Source organism: Gymnogyps californianus, chromosome 23, assembly GCF_018139145.2.
Source record: "Gymnogyps californianus isolate 813 chromosome 23, ASM1813914v2, whole genome shotgun sequence".
Lineage (NCBI taxonomy): Eukaryota > Metazoa > Chordata > Aves > Accipitriformes > Cathartidae > Gymnogyps > Gymnogyps californianus.
The window spans coordinates 612,404-626,106 of record NC_059493.1 but is presented as its reverse complement, the minus strand read 5'-3'; the positions used below and the strand labels follow the sequence as shown (position 1 = coordinate 626,106).

The 13,703-nt window shown below is 41.6% G+C and overlaps 3 protein-coding genes across 5 annotated transcripts in view; all 3 read right to left on the bottom strand.

The window, feature by feature from the left end:
• Positions 1-1,067, bottom strand: part of ANTXR1 (ANTXR cell adhesion molecule 1) — a 111,145-nt gene extending 110,078 nt beyond the window's left edge. For all 3 annotated transcript variants that reach the window (XM_050910288.1, XM_050910289.1, XM_050910291.1), the window contains exon 1: positions 704-1,067. In XM_050910288.1, coding sequence (XP_050766245.1) covers positions 704-855 — 152 coding nt within the window. In that variant the 5' untranslated portion in view covers positions 856-1,067. The remainder of the gene's footprint in view (positions 1-703) is intronic.
• Positions 1-13,703, bottom strand: part of CDS2 (CDP-diacylglycerol synthase 2) — a 161,575-nt gene that overhangs the window by 41,081 nt on the left and 106,791 nt on the right. The gene's annotated exons all lie outside the window — the stretch shown is intronic.
• Positions 8,587-13,583, bottom strand: GKN1 (gastrokine 1). Its single transcript, XM_050910091.1, has 6 exons — positions 13,572-13,583; positions 12,910-12,963; positions 12,391-12,531; positions 12,065-12,175; positions 9,907-10,045; positions 8,587-8,681 (listed from the first exon to the last, which is right to left on the bottom strand). The coding sequence occupies exons 1-6, from the start codon at positions 13,581-13,583 to the stop codon at positions 8,587-8,589; spliced, it is 552 nt and encodes a 183-aa protein (XP_050766048.1).

Here is a 13,703-nt window from a genome sequence, read left to right as displayed (position 1 = left end):
GTGAGGTGGGAAGTTATCTTCAGTATAAACAGTTAAGCAGTCAAAATATGCATTTGATTAACAGGAAACAAAAGAAAATGTGACTCAGCATAGAGAAAATAAAGCTCTCTTTAAATAAGGCATTCTAGCTGTTTTCCATCACAACGGCCAAAATCAGACCCTTTCGAAGGGAGTAACCACCTCTCAGAGCCCAGTCTTTACCTGCAAGTTGCTGCTCTAGAACGTTCAGAGCTAAGGAGCAAGCGATACAGAAGCAGACCTCCAGGCAGGCGAGCATTTCCTCCACGTTTTCAGCTACAGAATTAATGCCTGCAATAACAACTCTCCAGCCCCTGCTTTTCATGAGTGCCTCAACTTTCACGGTTCATAGGGAAACCAGAGGTGACCAGGGTGCTGCACTTCTCCCAAGCACTCTTTTAAGAAACTACAGGGTCAAGTACACAATAAAGCTTCTATATCAGTCACAGCAAAATTTATAACGATTTAATTTACAGAGCACAATGGGATTATATACTAGACCTACCAAAGAATTCACCACAACAAAAACAAAGCCAGAGTGGTAAGGAGTTTCGCAGGTCCCTCGGGGACACAGTGACTTCTACAAAATCAAAATCCAAAGAAAACCTCCTCGGTATCAGTATATGCCATCCCAGTTCATGCCTACAGAAAGATTCCTTTGAAAAAGAACAGAGAACTGACTTACTTGTCTAGAATGAAATACAAATCAAATCCTCCGTAACAGGCAGGACCACCATTCTCTCTCTTTCCACCTTGTCCATCACAGGCTAGCATAAAAGTTGCTAGGAAGAGACATTTGAAGCCAAATCTCAAGATGCTTTGCTTTGCAATGGCCATTATATCCAGAGAGGAGGAGAAAAAGAAATCTCTTCTTCCAAGGCTCCTTTATTTCACAGGTTTCTCCACAAAAGCCATTCAATGACCTTTAAATGTATATATGTATATTTTATTCCTTAAAACGCCACTTGCAACAGTTGTCCTCAGGAATTGCAAGACTTTCCCCCTTGTTTCCCTTGCACTTCTGTTTCTTGGTTTCAGATTTCAAGATGCACAATACTGTATTTCACTTTTTTTTTTTAAAGGGACTTGACCCTCAGTCTCACTTGCAGCTCTCTGAAAGCAGCACCATTGTTTTGCAAGAGAAGGAGCAGCGTCCTAACAAATCTTGCTTTGTCACAGACTTCAGAAAACACAGGGAGGGTTTGAGGTTCCCCCCCCCCCCCCCGCTTAATTATTATTGTTATTATTAAGGATGGTAAGTTTTAGTGTGCCTTAGCAAAAAAAGCTCAGAGAATGCCACCTTGTGGCGAAAACTCAAGCTGACTAGAGTCTCTGGTTTTAAGCATATCATTCACGCACCGAGCATACTGAACACATACCACAGCAGCTTTAGGTATAAACATAGAAGCGGTTTGCTTACAGCAGTCACACAGCACTGTGCAGAGACACCTTTGTTTCCAACATAGGCAACATCTGAGTTTAAAGACCTTTAAAAACCTGGCACAGATTCACAAAAGTTAAAGTGATAAGCCACGCCAGGTTTCATCCCTTGTATTTTCTCAGTCCTGAGAAATATCAAGCAACATCTGTGCCTATGCAACAAGCTTCCCCCTCTTACCACCCTTAGCAAACTCATTTCAGCCACCAGAGCCTAAACCCTCCCTCTTCCAAGAAAACTTGCTGGAAAATGTAACTTCAGCTACACTTGCATTTTCTGTCTCCTTCCACAAACACCACCACAAACTCCAAAACCTGAGCAGGACCTCTCAAAAACAAGTGCATTACCCCAGTCAGAGCAGCCCCCCATGCCAGTAAAAACTAAACTAGAGATCCTAGGAGCAGAGGCTCCTAGCCTTCCTGCTCAAATCCTCTCAGACTATAGCAACACACCTGTTCTCCCAGTACTAACTGCTGGTTAGTGGAGCAGCTTCAGGTGTTGCATCAAGCGTGGGGGGACCAGGTCAGGTTTCTGACAGGGGATGCAAGTGCCCTTGAATCAGGCTTTCAAGCTGTACTTCATTGCTTAAAGAGTTAAATTTGTCTTTAAAAAATTCTTAGCAAAAGCAAACAATCTGAGGAAAGACCACGCAAACCCAATACAGACCAGGAAAAGCAGCAGGATAGGTTTCAAGGGAAAACAACAAACAGCATGATAACAGACTTTCGACAGAAGTGGAAACATCTGGACTACAAATTAGTCAGGCACCTTGCTGCATTGATGATTAAAACTTTGGGAGTGTTCTCCCTCCCACACCTGGCTATGCTCAGCAAATACACCAGCTCCATCACCTCTAATGTGGATAACACAGAGACATGGGCAAATGGTACCTCCTCAGTCCTGCTGTCAAATCCTGATCAGACCTGAAGGAAGTGGAGACCCCTTGGAAGTTAAAGCTTCTCTAGGGCCAGACAGGAGCAGAACCAGTTGTTTTGTAGATGGATATTTTGGGCTTCCATACCTAAACTCAAGGGGAGTTGGGAGTGTGGGTGTGAGTCTTGCAATTCATCTTAGTCTGAGAGGAGAGTAGTAACACAGCTCGTTACTGCAAAGGCAAAACATCTGTGTCAGGGTATCAGGCTTTCTACAATGAACAGAAATAAAGCACAGTGTCAGAAACGTGCATGAGAGCCTTTTGCTGAGGTAGCTGTGGTGCTGCCCATACTGAGGCTTAGCACCTGCACCAGCCCTGGGCAGGCAAAATGTGAGGGCACGTGCTTCTTTTTGGGTAGTTGTGAAAAAGAGGCGGAGCTGCCAGCTGCCGGTTTGCATAGCTGAGTGATCTGGCTGCTTAAACCCTGTGAGAGGAGGCTGCTGGGAGGTATCAAAGTGTAGAACTATAGTTCCTGCATCCAGTATAGGTGTGCTAGGTAAGCAGGTAGGGTCTGGGGATTTTAAAGTTTCATACAGGTGCTCTGGAGCAAATCTGTTTATAGTTTGAGTTAGAAGCTTGAATTGCACAAATCATGAGATTATTGTATATTATGTATAGAGAGTTCTGTGTGTGTGTTTGAACATTGTACTGCCCTAAGGAAGGGGATGAAACTAGTCCATGGATTCTTTTCTTGGTATTTTCAAAAGAAAATGAGCTGAATGGAGGATGTAAAAATAGGAAGGGTAGAAGAAAAGCTTCCTCTCTGGGGACTGATGTGCTGTTTTTGAGAAATTTTGGAAAAGTACTTAGGGCCAGCTTCTGATCTGAGGTACAGCTAGGGCTCCTGCCACAGCCAGGTAAAGTATCTTGTTGTCACTAGCTTATGGCCTGTGTCTGCCTAAAGTCAGACTGATAATGTCTTTCAATTGTTTCTGACTGGTCCTGAGATGAACAAATAAGTAGAGTTTAAAAAAAAAAAAAAAGCTGTACCTCAGGAAAATAACTTTGGCCTGAAGCTAGCAGAGGGAATGGAGAAGATGAGATTCTCTGTGTAGCTGTGGATTCAGGCTGACAAAAGGCCCAGGAAAGCCTGGGGAAAAGCCAAGGAATGAGGCATCAGATGAAGCTTAGAGCACCCTGAGATGGAGGGAGCTGCTGACAAAGTGAAACACCATGCTTTGTGCTGTAACTCTGGCTTTCTTCAGGGCTAGTCCTCTTCATCTGCCTATCTTAAGAATGTGTCTTTTTGTTTATGATCTGGTAACAGCAGCATCAACGCTCTGAGAAAAGCAGCTCCATAATAGGAAGCTCACGTGAGACACAGGAGGGGGCGTTGGAATTTCTATCTGTCCCTCCCTCACTAAAAATGCTAGAAACAAAAATATTACTAAGACTTCAGCTTTTGTGTGAGAGACCTAACAGTTCTTGGAGAGACTGGGTGTGTTGTATTCTTTCTGTGAACGAGAGAAGTAGTAAGGTGTTTTAATTGCATATAGCAGTTCAATGGTTAATTAAGCTCTGATGCCCTTGGTGTGTGAATAGAATTTGCATATGTAAATGATGGGGAAGTGGTATCAGCAGGTTTTCTTGTTTTATCATCTACTCCCTTATATGTATCTGTGGGACCTTTTCTGAAACTCATAGCTTGGAAGAAGCTGGTTCTGTCAGTTTGTGGTAATAGCGGTGTTGCTGACAGGTGAGACATAGCACACGACAGCATCCTGTGGGTTTTGTGAGCACTCACTTGGCTGTCTTTGGGGGTGGTTCCCTTTGGCTCACAAATGTCTGGCCTGTATGGTGGATAATGGCTTCTGTCAAGATCTCAAAATCGTGTTCCCTAGTTTTCATGGCACTTTAGGAAGCCATTAAAGCACTCTGCGTGGATAATCGAGATGTAACGAATTGCCTATGCTGACCAATGTCGTTATCACAAATATATTATCACTGTACAGGAATTACTTCCCTGTCGTCAGTGTAGACATGCCCTTAAATTCACTGGCTGTATCTTCAAATGGTGTAATTCAGCACAGCTCTGCTAGCATCAGCAGAGCTACACTGTCTTATGTGGTGTAAGACAACAGACGTCCCCTAAAGTTGTGTGCCTTTACATTTCAATCGTACAACATGTGACTCAAGGCTGACGCCCAGTGGCAAAGCAGGCTTTTTTCTTCCCTGGATTGCTCCAATTTTTCCAAGGGATCAGTAACTCCCTTGTCTCTTGCTTTTATCTGAGTGTGCCCTGCTTTGATTTTATTTGCCTCTGCTGCAACATGGAAGGCCCTATTGCATTACTTTTCTCGTGATTAGAGTTCGTTCCACTAGTTTGTTTTTTTTTTTAACAAGGGCTGCTAACTCTGCATATGTCTGTAACCTCTTCCTGAAGAGGAATATTATGCTAAGTATACAGATGAAAATATAGTGCTTGTAATGTATTAAATAAAAGAGGAGGAAATAGGGTGTAGGGAATAACTCTGCTATAATGTAAGAAGGCCATGCAGTTGCTTTCCAAGTCTTGTTTTTTAATTTCTGCCTGAACCTGCCTAGGAGCAGGCTGTGCAGTCAGACAAGCTGTTGTCCCCTTTGGTTAGTGCTGTAGGAAATAGGGTTGTGTAATAAGGGATGCACTTCTCAACAGCCTTCCCTCCTCAGCCTTGCATGTATATTGCTTTTGTTTGCCAAACAATTACAATTGTAGCAATACATTGCTTTAACCATTTCTAAGCACTTTGTCAGGGCTAGAGCATCCTTGCAGCATCTCTGCAAGTGTTTTTTACATTCACTTATAGCCAGACAGAATTCAGCCCAGTCTACTCAAAGGGGCATCTATCATCAGTGGTTATCTTCCTCTCTAACTGAATTTAGACAAAGGTGATCAGCCTAGTTCCCACTGATGCTGAGTTTGGAGCAAATGTTAAGGAAATCATTAGGGGCTTCGGGTTTTCAGCATTTCTGAAAATCGGGTGGCTGAACTTGACCTCCCTTCTTAAATGAAAGCACTTGGTGAAAAGTATTTTCTAAGAACCTGAGCTTAAAACTCTGAATGCTCTAATGACCAAGTCCAAACCACAGCACAGGTGTCCGGATTCTCAGTCCCCTGTGACTCACAAGAATGTAAACTCAGTATTCTCCTTAGGAGTCTGCTCAATTTGATCAGATATTTAGACAGCTGTAATTAACCCCTTGGAGACATTAAGGTGCATGAATCCTGAAACAATTAAGTCTAAGGTAACTGATTGTCTAGAAACATGCATCTAACTTTGAGCAAGTGAATATGCAAACAGCACTGATGAAGCACTGTTTGTTTAAATGAATATTAGGATCTTCTGCAGTTTGGTTTCCACTGGTTTTAAGGCAAAAGGATAAGTACACATGCCCAGCAGGAGGGAGCAGAGCTGCACAGAAGGAAAGATTCAGATTTACTGAATACACTTCACATAATCCGACAGGATTTTAAAATAAATCCTACCGCATTGTTGGATTTCCAGTGTCTGACTCACCCTTTTCAAAGTTCTGTAAACATGGAGAATGTGACCATTTATCTATGAGGCAAGGCCTTGTATCTTAACTGATCCTGTTCCTCCTTGAAGACTTTCTTTGAAAGAAGTTAATTATATGGACATGTGCTCCAAACTGGAGTTTGGACTGGAGTGATAAATGGAAAACTCTTCCCTCTTCAGCCTGTGCTGTGTTGTCAAATTATCCTTCTCCTAATCATGTTTACAGATCTCCTTTGGCTGAGTATTGTCTACTGTCTTTAGTACCCCACTTAATAGCGCATGCTTTAGATTTTACGGGACAAAATGCAGAAGAGGACATGCAGGGTGGAACTGAGGCTTTTTAAAATACCAAATCATTGCATATCAGAGCCTGGGAGATGGCTTTGTGGACATCTGCCAGGAAAAGCTCTCTGCCATTAAATGTCACCTGCTGGACTACAGTAACCTTCTGCAGCGCTGGAGGATGGTATGGGCTGGAAGATTTGTAGCGAGGCTGTTCTTGCTGTATTTGTTCTTCAGAACTCTCATCCCAGCAGTGTGAAGCAAATGTGTACATATGCTGTGGGGGTGTGCCGGCAGGCCCAGACTGGGCTGGGATAATAAGACACATAACAGCTCCACTTGATAACAAGCAATAAAGTTTCTATTGAAGCATCAGGTCTATTTGAGGCCTTGTCTTAACCCTGTTTCTTGAGACCGCTTGTACTCCACTTTTGCACTAAGCATCACAGGTGTATTTTTGTTGCTGCTGAGGAGTGTCTTTCGTTTGTTAGGTGGCTGAAGCTTCCTTTTCTTTCCCTCGTGTACGTTTGGCATTAAAACACAAAAACACACACAGTGGTACTAAAAAGTTGCTTTCCAGTCCCTACTGGAAAGGGAGTGAAATAGAGAAATGCCAATAAGAAGGCAAAGTAGGGCATGACAAGAGCTGCAAGATTTTGTTAGAATACTGTATCATGACTACAAATAAGCTAAAAGCTCTCCTAAAACTTTGATTCTTACCTCTTCCTGTCATATTTAGCCTCAGCCTGAGCAAAATGAGAACTGATGGTGTGTGAAGGAATTAAAAGAACTTGTGTAGTACCAAAAAGGAAGGAGAGTAGCAGCAACAAACTACTGTCTGTCTCTCTCCTCTGCTAGGACTGATGAGTGCTAATCCAGATGATTCAGATGCTTTTGCCCGAGATGTGCCGAAGGGAACTCGTATCGTTTCAAACTGCTACAGAATAAAGCCTCTGGGGGTCAGTGAGAGGGTAACAGAAACTGAGGGATGTTGCATGGCTGGTATTCTTAAATACAGACATGTAGTCACCCAGGGCATCCTGCCATTTTTGTTAGAACAGAGGAAATACTCAATCTTGATTTTAAAGTTTTGAGCAATCGGGACCTTGCCTTACTAAAGCTTTAGTGTTGAATGGCCCTACTCTTTTTTTTTTTTTTTTTTAAAGTGTACTTAAATTCCCCTCTAAACTTCTCTACTTTCAAATACTTGGGATTGGCTTCTTACTCTCTAAAGTTTTGATTCTTCTCTATGACATTAGCTTGACCATATAAGAAATTTGCGTTCAAGTGTCCACTGCAGGACTGGGAGGGGAAAATTGTTGTTAGGTGACAACAGTCCGAGATAAATGCATCCTTCCAGCCCCCACTTGTTCCAAAAAAAAGGTTAACTTTGAACCCGCAAGCTTCGTGCTGGGTCAAAGTAGATAGGGGATTGTTTGTCTGTAGCCTAGAGCTGACAAATCTGACACAAACACTTTGTCAAATGCCCTCATTAATTCAGCAGCAACATTACCGTATTCCTAGCTTGATTCATGCCAAATTTATACTACTGGAAGCTTGGACGTACAGAGAATCCGGGACTAGCTATCAGGAAAGTGCAGACCCTTTCTACGTGTCCCTGGCAGCATAAATGGAATGAATCTTTCACCTGCCTTTACGGTGCCATTGCAGCATTAAGGAAAACTAAGCCTGCTTTTTTTGCATCTTCAAGGCTGAGTTAGAGGCGTGTGGGAGGAGACAGCTGGGAATCTCGCACCGTCTTATGTGGATCCGTAATTGTGTTTATATTGCGTATGCATCTTTGAAGCAAAGCTTCATCCACCTGAGTGTTCAATGTGGTGCCTCTAGCCAGTCCTCGCTATGCACTGGAAAAAAAGGACGACTCTCTTTTAGGAACAGAACAACTCTGTAAACACTACAAATTAGAGTCCTCTTCTCCTAAAAAAGGCAAATTTGTTGCGTCCTCCTTTCTTTCTACCTTTCATGCCACATGAATCAAGATTTTTAATGTGAGGCATCTTTCCGTGAAAAGGGAAAGGAAGGTCTTAATTCTGTATGCCTTATTTGTAATGTACCTGGTGTGAGGCTCGCTCACCTCTATGGGTGTGCCCTATGTTAACAGCAGGCTTTTAAAAAAGCGTTCGAAGGGCTCAGAAGGGGTAGAAGAGGTGCAATCAAAATATTTCTCTGGATGCGTTCATAGATGATAAAGGGTACAGTAATGAGAAACTAGCCAGAGTTAATCCATGCTAGAGGTCTTTAATTGAAAGATATGGTCACCAATTGATCTGTTTCAGCATTCGAATCATCAAGAAGGAAACTCTCGAAAGAGGAGATGCCGGGGAAGAACAACATCGGGGTTGGCTTTGTACAGCAGCTATCGAGCATCCGTACTTGGTTCAAGAAAGGCAAGATTTTTAGGCGTTGGTATTGCCGCGACAGTAGTTAAGGCCCAAAACTTGCAGGACTTTAAGTCTAATGCATGATTCTTGATTGCCTATATATTGACGTCCTTTAAAAACAAGAAGAGAAAAAAAAAAAATACCATGAGGTAATACCTAAGATGGTGTTAAGTGATCTGTGCATTCATTGGCAGCCCTTAATACCTGGCACATTGCACATTGCACTGGCATTTTTAGTCAAATTGAGCCATCTCAAGTATCGAAGCAATTATCGAAGCAAGGAGCGAGTAGGTGGAAATGCTGCTATCTCAGAATGCAACATCCCGTGCCTGATCTGTAGAGCATCTTTCTCATGGCAGGGTTTGCAGACAATCAGCTTGCAGTAAGGCTCAGAGTACTTTGCGGGTGCTTCAGGATTAACTCCTCTGAGTAAGACTTAGTTCCTTTATATATATTTTAAAAGACTTTTTTTCCCCACAATACAAGAAATTCTATTGCAAGTGATCAAAATATGATTATGGCACCCACAGCAAGACAGTCGATTTATACTAGTCTCCATAGCAATAGCTGGCATTCTACAACAGCGTATTCTTATTGCTCTGAGCGAGCAATGTTTTTAATAACTGCTGCAATAGAAATATTTTACATGTATGAGTGAAAGATTCTTCTCTCGTCACCAAACACAAGTGGATCTTTAACTCAGAAATGAATGATCACAAAGACATGCTATTTAATATTCTTTTGGTTTTCCAGTACAGCGGGGCACTATTGCACTCTATACTGTTAGTACATGTTACTGTGCATTATACGGTTATGCTAGTGCTAGTTAACAGGCCCTGTCAGGCTTTGATGTTGTCGGAGAATCCTGTGAAGTGTAGATCATTAAGCTTGTAGGTAATGTGATCATTTCACCTCTGAAAAACCTACAGGGAATGAAGCAGCTTGGCTTAGTATTGTGAAACACAAGTGTTTGGTGGGATTCCTCGGTAAACTTATCAGTAATCTCTGAACTGAAGGACAGCGGTTCTTAGGACCACCCTTTTTCTTTACCTTGGCATTACAGATGAGGTCAATCTGCAAAATTCTGGGCCAAAACTTAAGCCACCTGAAACTTTACTAAAAGGAGTAGTAAAGGTTTGGATCAGACGATTTATGGAGGTTCTGACTCAACACTGTTCCAATCCTGAACTGCAGAGATACTGAACCCTTTCTGCAGCTCCTGAGGTTCTTGATTTGTGTCCATCTCTAGTTGGAACAGCAGCATTTGTGTATTATTTCCCCAAGGAGAAAAAATGCCTGGTTAGTTACAGACACAATTCATTTGCTTGCACTCACCGTTAACTTCATAAGCCATGTAGGTTTTGAGTCCTCTGCACATAGTGAAGACAGCGGGTCCGTAAGACCTGAGGTCACGGACAGGTCTCATGGTGACTAACGTGATCTCCTTTGCAGGCCGTCTTTGACCTTTCATGTTCTAAATGCCAAATAACATCATTCAGCAAGATCAGTGCCTTGATCCATTAACGCTATGCATATTCCCGTTTCTGGAATGACGACTCAGTGCTTGGTGTTTTACTCAAAACTGTACTTAGTACAGTCTTTTAATCCACTGTGTGTGTATGGGACCATTAGCAAGCATTGCAGACAGCTCCTATGGCCGATCTTTCTAAGGGAGTCAAGGCGGAGGGAGGCTAAAGAGAACTGGAAACTCAGTTAAACAGCTGAACAAGAAAAGGGTAGTGCAGTCAGTATTTTAACACAGACCTCCTACAAAAGTATTTCCTCCGTCACTAACCCCTCACCCTAGAAGTACTCAGGTGTTAACTTGGAAGCATGGAAGGAGAAGTCTATTCATTCAGCCTTCTAAAACGGGAACGAAAGAGGGCAGTAGCAACGCTTGGCAGATGCATTTACGCTAAAATTATTTGCAAGTAGTGCTTATGACCTCTTTGAGAATGCTGAGAGTTTTAGTGGGACAGTTTTTTCTGAACTGCTCCAGAGTGCTTTGTTTCAAATGAATTTCAAGTATATTTTCCTACTTGAGTGCTTTGTTGTCTGGATAGTGTCTGGATGCCTGTATTTTCTCTTACGACCTAGGCTTCCTGCTGGTTTGTAGCTCATTATCCAGCTGCAGCCACAGGACTCCTGTTCTGACTCATACAATTAATATGGAGGAAAGGCTGTTGAATATGGAGGTGCTCTCTTATGCTCTAAAGGAAAATGGAGGTCTGAACAATAGCATCTGCAAAGCAATGTTCCGAAATGAAAAATGCAATTTTGTTCTGAAATGACTCAGAACTATTTTTAGATATTGCTATCCAAAAATAATTAGTGCCATTGAAGGTTTCCTAATATAAACTGTTTCTTAGCAACCTGCAGACCTAAACTTCCTCAGAGAAAACATAGCTAGGGAAGGAGATGGAAGGGGGGAATGACGCACCCACTTGTTTTCTTTTGAAAAACCATCCCCATGGCATATTCCCAAGCCACATTACTGTTCAGAAAAACAAAATCCTACCCCTTGTGAAAATCTCATCCTCTCAAGAAAGAAAAAGTGCAGTTAAGAAACAGCTTGATGAACTCCAGGGTAAAGACACACTTAGCAGGGATGACTGGGATTGATGTAAGCTTTCAAAATTACGGTGGAATTTTATCAAAGGGTTCGTGAAAGCCCACTCCAATATGCTTCCTTCTTGCTGGTAAGCAAGGAGTTGAGATAAGCTTCAGGGGGCACAGAGATACACCTTAGTACAAAGCAAGCCTGGAACTAACTAGAGGTGAGGTGAATGTTTTTGCTCAAGCCTGTCCTTAGGTAACTCTCCCCTTTTTGTTCCCCAACAGGCCTTCATGCCCTTTAAAGCCAGGATTTTTAGAAGGACTCAGTTCTCAGACTTCAAGAGAAGCCAGCGTCTACAAAAGGTTAGTATGCTGAATGTTGAGATAATTTTTAAAATGTCTGTGCTAATTCTGTGGGCTGAACTCATGCTAATATGGTGCTTAGTTCTTTTGAAAAAGTTTTAAAAGCTTGAAATCTTATTTAAACTTTTTTCCTCATTACTGCATTATTTGTTCTTCCTCAACAAGAGCGGCCTAAAAAAATGATTCTTTTTAGCCTGCAAAGAATGTGATATTATGAAGAGTGCCATGCCAGAAATCTAAAATCTGTAAACATAAAACAGTATTAAAAAGCAGTCAATCTAAATAATCTTTTAAAACATTATAAAAATAATCTGTGATCTACAACACTGAAAAAACATGAAAAGCCTCCACTGCAAGCATCTGAAACAGAGTATTCTAACTTTTCAAAGGTTTTAAATTACGTTAATGTAAAATGTCATTGAAATTGATACAACTTCAGAGTCAATGGTCTGATCTAAATGGCTTTCAAAGTAACTGTTGGTTTAAAAGCTTCTGAAAATGGCAATGTCTCTGACATCAGTTAACTTTGCATTACTGTACAACTTTACAAGTAACTACTCCTTTTTAATCTTACCTTGCTCTCTTCAGCCAGCATGGGAAGTTCTTCAAAGTCCAGCATCTCCGCTTTGTTCATCATGGAAATGAAGCAAACTTTCTCAGGCAGCACTCTGGTTACAATAAAGTGCTGTAAAATAAAGTTATTGACAATTAGGGATTCAGTTTTTCAGTAATTAAGATTGGAATAAAATCTCTATTGAAGTAATAAATGCAGATAGCTTTTACCCCAAAACTTAGACTTAGAATGTTAAGAATAGAGAAACAAGTCCTGTATTTTGGTTAGCTTTATGGGAGCTAGTCTCTTTGTACATTTTCTGAAAAAGCATGCTCCTTGCTGCTCACCTTATCATAGTTCCAAATGGTTTTCCATGACCCATGGGTGGTCTTTTGCTCGACAGTTGCCACGTGCAACTCCCTATTGGTGCTCAGAATTTGGTTGCCTGCAGCAACGGCAGTTTGCTGGTTTACTTGCTCATTCTGCATCTAGAAAACAAAATGAAACAACACTTTTAGACTTTCAAGTTAGTCAGTTATCTCTCCAAAGCTTTAGAAAATCACTGCTATGATAGAATAAATGCTGGCCCACAGGGAGCGCCTTTAGTGACCCCAGTATTGTCAAAATGACAAAGAATTAAGGCTGTGGCATTCTGGAGTAGCCCTAAGAATTCTTTTAATAGATTCAGTGAATAATTTCTGTATCTTACAACTGTCATCTGGTGGTTTTAGAGTTTTATGTGTGCAAGAAGTTTTAGATTCCTTTCCTGCAAAGGGAAGGGGAAAGCAGCAAGGAAAACTCAAGAAGCAGGGAATATAGAAGCAGCAGCAGCAGCAATGTATGTGTGTCTTGGTCACTATACTCACGTAAGCAGCAAGGGCTGGAGTCAGCAAGAGTCCAAGGAGGACGGTAGTCACAATCTGAAATGAAAAACGAGAACAAAAGTGTAACTGCGGGTCTGGCTGACAAATCTGGTCATGAGAATCATAGTGCATTTTTCCTAATCCGGTGTCTAAGTGTATTCCTTGGATCCTTTTTTGCTTTCATACTGGAATAACAATAGTCACCTAAAGTGAGTCATCCTTGCTCTACCGTAGAATAATGCAAACTAGACACATAGTAGGTTGCTTTTTTAAGAGCAGAATCTGAAGGTGCTTCCGAGACCTGTATAGTCATATACAGATATTTTACGAGAATGAGGAGAAGGAATGTAAATTTCTTCTGCTTAGGCATTACAAGAAAGTGGTTGATCCATTAGTGCATTGCTGCAGTTTTGCAAAAGTGTTGACAAAAATGGACGTGGGCTAGGCTTCCTGTAGATTGAATAATGTAAAGTTAAGCCTTTAAAAAAATCCTTACCTCTTCCTCTGATTAGGTTAATAGGGCCCGAGTTGCTCACTCTGAAGGAGAAAAATCTCCCCAGAGAACACCTTTTTGCTCTAGACAGGCATAGGCACTTCTGAGAGAGAAAGGCAATGGGTTTGAATCAAAGTTTTAGTTTACAAGGGAAAAAAGCATGCATACTCACAGTGAACTTCATCTTGACTGCAGAGCTGATGCTAGTGCAGGTAGAATGAACGGTCCACTTTATATATGTTTTTGGAATTAGGTGTGGAATGATTAAGTGTTGAAACAAAATTATTTTGTAATTTGTATCCTT

Bases quoted from the DNA above. Each gene is read 5' to 3' on its own strand.
- GKN1 (XM_050910091.1), bottom strand. The intron at 12,532-12,909 runs GTGAGTATAGTG...TTTGTTTTCTAG, and splicing joins CTCCAGCCCTTGCTGCTTAC to ATGCAGAATGAGCAAGTAAA. The intron at 8,682-9,906 runs GTGAGTGCAAGC...TTGTTTTTAAAG, and splicing joins CATGGCTTATGAAGTTAACG to GACGTCAATATATAGGCAAT.